Source organism: Mercenaria mercenaria, chromosome 4 (assembly GCF_021730395.1).
Source record: "Mercenaria mercenaria strain notata chromosome 4, MADL_Memer_1, whole genome shotgun sequence".
Classification (NCBI taxonomy): Eukaryota; Metazoa; Mollusca; class Bivalvia; order Venerida; family Veneridae; genus Mercenaria; species Mercenaria mercenaria.
Window position 1 is genome coordinate 63,216,665 of NC_069364.1, and position 9,147 is coordinate 63,225,811.

General features: G+C 37.3%; 1 protein-coding gene across 8 annotated transcripts in view; it reads right to left on the bottom strand.

The window, feature by feature from the left end:
• LOC123552918 (ADP-ribosylation factor GTPase-activating protein 2-like) overlaps positions 1 to 7,742 on the bottom strand; it is a 34,109-nt gene extending 26,367 nt beyond the window's left edge. For 6 of the 8 annotated variants that reach the window (XM_053541487.1, XM_053541486.1, XM_053541482.1 and 3 more), the window contains exons 1-4: positions 7,655 to 7,742; positions 3,380 to 3,571; positions 2,157 to 2,288; positions 1,020 to 1,055 (exon numbers count right to left, since the gene is read on the bottom strand). In XM_053541487.1, coding sequence (XP_053397462.1) covers positions 1,020 to 1,055; positions 2,157 to 2,288; positions 3,380 to 3,571; positions 7,655 to 7,726 — 432 coding nt within the window. In that variant the 5' untranslated portion in view covers positions 7,727 to 7,742. The remainder of the gene's footprint in view (positions 1 to 1,019; positions 1,056 to 2,156; positions 2,289 to 3,379; positions 3,572 to 7,654) is intronic. The other 2 variants (XM_053541489.1, XM_053541488.1) reach the window with 1 other exon arrangement.
• Positions 7,743 to 9,147: the final 1,405 nt, after the last annotated feature.

Sequence of the window (9,147 nt, forward strand, 5' to 3'; positions counted from 1 at the left end):
ACGGAGCTGGGTCTTGCGTGCGACACATCGTCTTACTGTGTCACACATTCATGCATAGTAATTTTAAAATCCATGCATGAATGACAAAGATATGGTCCGGACATGCCCATCAATGCACTATCATGAAAAATGATCTTTAACGTCTAAGTGTGACCTTGACCTTTGAGCTACGGACCTGGGTCTTGCGCACTGCACGTCGTCTTACTGTGGTACACATTCATGCCAAGTTATTTGAAAATCCATCCATCGATGACAAAGATATGGACCGGACACGCCCATCAATGCACTATCCTTTAACATCTAAGTGTGACCTTGACCTTTGAGCTACAGACCTGGGTCTTGCGCACTGCACGTCGTCTTACTGTAGTACACATTCATGCATAGTTATTTGAAAATCCATCCATCGATGACAAAGATATGGACCGGACACGCCCATCAATGCACTATCCTTTAACGTCCAAGTGTGACCTTGACCTTTGAGCTACGGACCTGGGTCTTGCGCACTGCACGTCGTCTTACTGTGGTACACATTCATGCCACGTTATTTGAAAATCCATCCATCGATGACAAAGATATGGACCGGACACGAAAATTGCGGACAGACCGACAGACTGACAGACCGACAGACTGACAGACCGACAGACAGACAGACGGTTCAAAAACTATATGCCTCCCTTCGGGGGCATAAAAATGCATGTATCTAACATGAAAATGTGGTGTATGTGAACACATACTGCCAATTTGGCATTATGATCTCCACATTATTCAATATTTAAGGTCAAAAGATTTTATGTGAGTTAAAATACAATAGGTTGTATAGTTTCACTGGCAGGAACACATTAATTTGAACTGTAAATATAATTAAACAACAGTAGGCCTAAAGATCTGCTGAAATTATGTATCATCCAGTTCAATTTATAATCATACAAACTAAGTGCGGATATAGATAACGTGAACAACATTACAACAAGAGTAATGAACTGATGTTAAAGTATATAAATATTTCTCCCAAATCTAACCTTGCCATCCTGACCTATCTTCGTCTCCAACAACCTCTGAGTAAAAAATGTAAAATTTTACAATTATCTTCTCTACAAACTTAACCCTATTTAAATAACACTTATGTTTAAAAAGATTGTTTTGAATTATCAAAAATATGAAATCTCTAATTTGCATGACTGTTTACATTGCTAGCAAAATCTTTCTTAAACAATTTCATAAAAATTGTCAATGCAAACTTCTACATAAGCAAATCTCCTTAATAATAAAACATATTTGAAACACTTAAATATGAAATAAGACTCTAACTTGCATTACTCAATTTACTGTTACCAAAACAGAATCTTTCTTAAAACAATTTACAAAATGCAACAAATTAGACTATCTCTTTAATAATTTTCAAGTTCACAACACTTCTGTACATGTATACCATAAACAACTATAAACATGTGCCCCATGGAGACATGTCCCTGAAATGGCACAACTGACACAGGACTAAGGTAAATGTCTGTCTGTGACCTTGACCTTGAAGGTACTGACTGGACTCTTAACCTTACCATCATGCTTTACATTCATGTAGTTTCACTGGAATCCAATGAAATTATCAAAATTTATAGCTCAAACACCAAATATGTCAAATGAATGGGCAAACTAACACACAGATGGACAGATCAATTACATAGACTTTTTTTGTAATTCAATTCATTTAAGGGTCTGCCTGACCGTGAGGCCATCATAAATGGCATGACCCCCAATTACACAGACTCCCTTCAGCGGCATTAAAATAGCTACCAGCCTCTTTCAACTGTTAACCAATTACTTAAACAGTCAATGTATCTGACAATAACCTTAATTAATGTGATAATATTAGAACTCATATGTTACAGAAACTTAAGCAACACTGTACAATTTTTCAATTAACACTAAGAAAGAATTTATTTTTTCTGTTTTAGGAGAATATGTTGAAAGTTTATATAATTACATGCTTACATGTTAAAATTATATACATAAAGCCACTGACAGAAATTATATGGACATATACAGTTATAAATGCAAGCACAGTGTTTTTATGCCATACACACAGAGGCAGTATAATTCTATACAAATAGTTAGGACACACAGTCTTCTCAAATAGTTATACACACTCATATAATTACCTTAGTACCGTGAAGTCTCATAGCTTGTGTGGCTAAAGCGTGTAATTTGTCTTTATACATTCTTGCAGCTCGACTGTGATATTTCTGCTGAGCATCGTGTGTTGTACAACCATGTTGTCGGAAAAATGAACCCTAGGAAAAAAACATATTTTCACTTTATATTACATTTGTAAACTTGTTTCTGGGGAGTTAACTGTTTGAATATCCAGTTCATCTTCTGAAAGCTTAATGTACAAAATATCTGGAATACATATTAAACAGAATCTCATTTTATAAAAAAAAGTTATCCTTAAAAAAAATTATGCTAAAGAGCTTCAAAATAGCCTCTAGATTATGGAAAATATTAGCAATCACTTGGGACAAGGTTTCAAATCTGGGTTTGGAGATCTGTCATAAAACTCTAGCCTCTGATTGGTCGATTATGAGCTCAATCTTGTAACTGACCAATCGTTAGGTTACACTCTGAGACAGCCTATCTGCTGCCTCTTCTGGAGAGTGTACGTATGACCCTGAGGCAAGGTATATGTTCCTCATTACAATTCGATAGAAAACATTGTGTCTCAAAACATTTGTCCTCCTGTTCCAATTCATGTGAAGTTACAAAACTTGCAGAGAACAGGCTAGTACTGGTACAAAATCCAGAAGCACTGGGTAACTGACCGCAGTTACATAGCTGAACAAGACTGATGTCATTCTTTTTGACACATGATCCTTGAAAATGCTTGATAAAATAGAACAGTAAGTCAAAACAGGGATAAACTCATAAAAGTCAGACATGAAATTTCCAAAAATATGCGCATGTCTATACTTCATGTTAAGGATGGAAACAAAGTTCCATTTAAACTGGATGGAAACTATAGGAGTTTAGTGCACAAGGTACAGATGTAGTTGTAATATGATAAGTTCAAAAAGGGGCAAATGATATAACAAAAGAACGATAAGACATGGAAGTCCTGATAATATGCCATGTCTGCTTAATGTTGACTACCGGTATGTATACAAAATTTCACTTGAATTGGATAAAAACTGTAGGGGTTGAATTTACAAGGAAGTGTGACAGACGGACAGACAGAACACTATATGGCTCCTGTGTCATTGACACTGTTTGCATAAAAACAGTGCTATTAACCTCAAGCAAGCATTCTGAGAAATGTCTTTAAACCCAGTTAAACAACCTTGAAATGACTGAACAAGTTGTAGTATTTCCCCTACAAGATACTCACAGCATTGGCATTGCCACCAACTTGCATGGCCCTTAGCTGTAACCATGTCCAGTTTGTATCAAGTTGTGTGGAACGTATAAATGTGACATGGACACCAAGTGATCTGTGTACGGCTGAACAGTCTATACATAGAAACACTCCATATGTAACACTGGCCCATGTTGGGTTGTTGCTTCCACAATCAAAACATTGCTGAAAAAGAAAAAAAATGTTACTTCCACAATCAAAACATTGCTGAAAAAGAAAAACTAGATGTGTGTCCATAGGACACAGGTGCCCCCACTCCTGCCACTGTAACATGGTTTAATGACTCAGGTTAAACAATTTTTAAGATGTTTGCAACACAAACTTTTAAGAACTGTATGTGTATTTTTCACTTAGTTGGCCATAACTCTGGCCTAGCTGAGTAAAATCCTAAAGACAACACTTCATAGGCTATAAAACAATCCTCTTATGTTTTATGATTCTAGGTCAAGTACATTTTAACATACATGTTTCACAAACTTTTTTTTTTTCAGTAAGTCTGGACAAGAAGTCTGGTCTTTTGTAGTGAAATAATGACTGTAGGTAAAATATTTTCGGAGCTACGCGTGACAAAACATTAATATGACAACTTTTTCCTAGATCAGGGGTCGTAACTCCTAAAATACTGAATGAATCTGGATGCGAACCCCCAGGTGCATTACTGCACATGCTGACCAACATTCCTGTAAACTTTGGTGACTCTAGGTCAAATACTTTTGGAGCTACGCGCGACACAACATTAAAATGACCAATTTTTAACTAAGTCATGGGCCATAACTCCTACACGACTGAATGAATCCGGACGCGAAACCCCAGGTGCACAACTGCACATGCTGACCAACATTCCTGTAAACTTTGGCGACTCTAGGTCAAATACTTTTGGAGCTACGTGCGAAACAACATTAAAATGACCAATTTTTTTACTAATGTCAGGAGCCATAACTCCTACATGACTGAACGAATCCGGATGCGAAACCCCAGGTGCATAACTACACATGCTGACCAACATTCTTGTAAAGTTTTGTGACTCTACGACAAATACTTTTGGAGCTAGGTGCGACACAACACTAAAATGACCAATTTTTACAAAGTCCGGGGCCATAACTCCTACGCGACTGAATGAATCCTGACGCGAAACCCCAGGTGCACAACTACACATGCTGACTAACATTCCTGTAAAGTTTTGTGACTCTACGTCAAACACTTTTGGAGCTAGGCGCGACACAACATTCTCGGATGGATGGACGGACAGACAAGAGCAAATCTATATGCCCCCACCACTCATGGGGGGCACAAAAATACTTTGTAATACATATACTGACAGGCATATGGTCTTTTTCCTATTTATACTTTTCCAAATTTAAGTTAACCAAAATTAACACCTGGAAACTACAGTAGACACAGACACCTACTAGTATATTATTATACAGGACAGCCACAGAATCTCTAACTCCATCCTCTTCAACATAGCAGCTGCATTTTTTCTGTTACTACTTTAGGACTATATAACATTCAGTTAAAGTCTAGACATTTTCAAATGTACTGGGTAGCACAGCTGAATATTTAAGGTTTATGAAGGAGAGCTGAAAGTTTGTAATTTTATACGACTTGCTCAATACTGGTAAATTCAATATGAAAAGACACTCATCATTTATTTATGTTAAACAGACGTTGTCAGTGGATTTTATTGTTTAAATCATTCAGAAAAATTGATGAGACAAGGTCATTTACATGACAGTGTTGTAACAATAAAGGTCCATTTGGTAATGATTTGTCTCCAACAACTTTTTATCAGACATGTCCATGTATGCAAAATAAGACTCAAAATTGGACATGGAAATTAGATTTAGACATCATATTCTCAATTTGTCCTTCTGAGTAATTTGCTGGGCCTGCTCAGGAGCATCTTGACAAATGTGTGTATTCACACGATGTTATGAGGTGAACAAAACAGTGTAGTGATAAAAGCCTCTTCATGTGCATTTAATGTAGGCTCACCAGCCCTGACTTGAAGAGGTCCTGGGCCTGAGCATTGGCGATATGTTCTAGGACCGGATTCAAAAATGGGATGTCTTCTGGGAAGAAAGAGTGGCCGAAAATATCAGTTCTATAGAATGGAACCATACAGTAAAAAGAATATCCTTGGATAGAGAGGGATGACGTGTCCAGGTAAGTTGCAGCTGAAATTCCTGTGTGGTTGTTGCTGATACAATACATCATAACTGTTTGAACTTCTCATCCAATGATTGCAATCATTTTGCTAGAGCTGCTGATGGTCTTACAGTCCCTTGTAGCACTGAATTTACCAACACTATGTTACAGAAAGCATGATCATTATGATTTGATCAAAATGTTTAACTTCAGGAATGGATAAAAATTTTGTACTGAAAAGTTCATAGAGTTTAATGACAGCCCTAGAAGAGGGCACATATTCAAGACCTGTCTCTTTACCAAATTGTAGGACAACTTTTTGAACATATTGCCAATAAGATGTCTTGATTTTTGAAACAATTTTAAAGAGTGTGTAGTGAAAGTATAAATACATGAAAATCCAGATTGATAAAATGTGGACATCAGAGCATTTTTCATAAACTGAAACCACAAAAGTAACAAAACTGACTGTGGAGTTGGCAAGAAAGGCTTACAACTGTCCGAACAGAGTAAGTTATAACTTGTATACCAATTACCAAGATATACTTATTACACCAACACCTTGTTTTGACACTCACCGGGAAAGTTCTTTACAAGTTTTCTATGTACTATCTATGTTGAATGTGCATAGTTTTTTTACAAAAACTATTTTATTAAACCGGAGTGTACCTCTTTTTATTTTACCCTTATCCCAGAAATCAAAGAATATAGCTAGATGGCTCTCACTTGGCGTAATTACTTGAGCATCTGTTAAATAAATAATTGCCAATTCCTGTCGCCAAAATAAAAAAAAAATGCCATTTAAATAAAATAATCACAAATGGCCAAAATGGCGACTGACAGCATGAGCCCTGAATTTATTTGTAGAAGCTTTAAATGGCTGTTTAGCCGTGACATTTGCATACCCACGATTGTTTCTTAGTATCCAATGCAGTTGTCATTTTTTTCAATTTTAAAATATTTCTCAGAAATAAGCTACGACGTGAAAATTATCTACCTGGGATCTAAAAGATACATGTGTACGGTGTTATTTGCATGCAGATATTTCAATTTTGGCCATATTTTTCTTGGTTGAAAAATGATAAGAGCGTGAAACAAAAGCTGTTGCGCAAGCAGCAATGTCGACTTGTTTACCTTCAATTAGTAATATTAAATGGGTACTGCAGAGTTCCCACTCACGTAAAATACTACGTAAATCACGTAATAAAAATAAAATTCACGCAAGTATTTTTTACCCGGTGCGAGATCGTGCGCGTACGAAACTGCTGGGGACGAATCAGCTAAGCTGGAATCCCACGCTATGTGTACAAAAATAAACCTTGGAAATACTGCCGCAGTGCGTCATCTGCGAATCGATCGGCTTACAGCTCTCTGACGTCAAAAAATGTAGACGGGTTGTATCTTTTAACGCATTGGTAAATAAATGTACACTTATTAAACGGTTACCGATCTACATCCGGGTCCCCGGGAACTGTCTAGTCTGCAAGAATGTCGCAGTCGAAGCTTTCAGCGTTTGACTTCAAGGCAAAAGACGCACAATTTTCATAGCCCCAAAATTTGTGTTTTACCCCCCGTTTTTGTACCCAGGGGGTAAGTTTACCCCTGAAAAAAAATCTGAGTGGGAACACTGGTACTGGTTTTATTTTTGTGTCCTGGACTGTCTATAGTTTATTTTTATAATAAATATCATAATTATTGACCAAACAAATGCGCCAAATGCCTATGATGGCAAGTATGATAAAGATGACAACCCATGCATAGTCACACACTTTGAGAATACTCATTTTGAGGTATAGAGTCTCTTGGAAGAAACCAACCAATGGCCTGTGCTGCCAATTTCTCTTTCCCACATCAGACTGGAATAGACTCACAACCCCAAACATGTCACAAACAAGTGCATTTTGATATACATATAACAGATTCAGACTTTACATAGAAGGATATGATGTGTCGCAACTGTTAGTGACATGGCATGTTTGGCTACGAGCACCGGCTGTCAAAACATTGCATTTTACAGAGACTTCTAAGACAACATTGAATTCATGATGACAAAGAATTGTGCAGTCAAAACAATGGAAACAATCTACATTGTTATTTAACCTTATTTGTCGGTATAGAGCGTAGTCTCTTGAAAATAGTCTGAATATCTGTTTTTGTCGGTCCGTCAGCCATTTTGGTGACGTTTCTGAAAGTCACATGACCATATATATTGTAACGAATTTGATACTTGGACGTTATCGGTTGGATGGATGGATGAATACAGGTTAAGCTTAATTTATAGAATAAGAATTATCTTTACTTTGAGAAAATGCACAAATTTCATGTGCTTCAATACAAAGGCACAAAAAGAAAAAATTGTAAAGGAGATTTGGGAGGTGAAGCACTGGCACCAGAACAGAAAGAAAATGCCTCTGTACATGTTATACCTTACCCCTAGGTATTCTGTAAGAACCATGGTCATGAACGGGAAAATATACTAACCCGTTTCAATTGTAAATTTATCAACTTAAATGCGCAGTTCGGTTAATGGGGACCTAGTATATTGAACAAGCAATAATTTATCTTTCATCATGCACCAGTCACCGTGTCTCAATATTCCATATTGCTGATATTATCAACATATTTTATGCTTTCGCCAACGTTACAGAAAAAACTTGCTTGAACTTCCCTAATGAACATCCGGTCTAGAGGTCACGGCAGTGTGTGCATGTTTGGCGAAATGTAAACAAACAAAAACAGAATTAAAAAAAAATACAATTTTACACTAAAACTGGAAATGATGAATGAAATTCATCTTGTATATGATCTTTAATTTGAAATCGTACATTGGTCTGCATCTGTTCTGTTTATTTTATTCATTTTTGCACATTTATGCTGCATTTTCGTATTTTAGCGAACACGTGTAGTAAAATGACAATTGACATACATTTTCACAACAGCCAATCAGAATGATTTTGTAATCTAGAACAGAACTTCACCAGGGAAGGTCAAGCAAGTTTTTTGTGTAACGTTGAAATAACTATAAACTACGCATTGTTTTTCTAAGATAAGAAGTATTGAAGAAATGTGACCGGGACACAATGGAAGAAATCACCACGTTTGATATCCATAGTACACATTTACCGAACTGCGTGTTTTACCCTTACAGAAGAAAAAGGCCTGCTGCGTACTCTTGCTGTGTACATACAGCGTATATGATGCGTACATGATGTGTACTGAAATCAATAGTACGCAGGATATACACCGCACATACACCGATAGTACGTTTGTAGTACACTTTTGACATGCAAATGAGCTCTGCCGCGTACTACTTGCTGCGTACATGCTGTGGACTACATAGTACACAGGATGTACGCTGGAGGAATTTAGTATGCGAGAAATAGTACGCAGCATGTACGCGGCACATACACTTTTCACATGCAAATGAGCCTGCGGTGTACTACCCCTGCGGCGTACATGCTGTGTACTCCTGCGGCGTACATGCTGTGTACTCCTGCGGCGTACATGCTGTGTACTCCTGGCCCGAGTCCTGCGGCGTACATGCTGTGTACTCCTGCTGCATACATGCTGTGTACTCTTGTGGCGAAACTGCT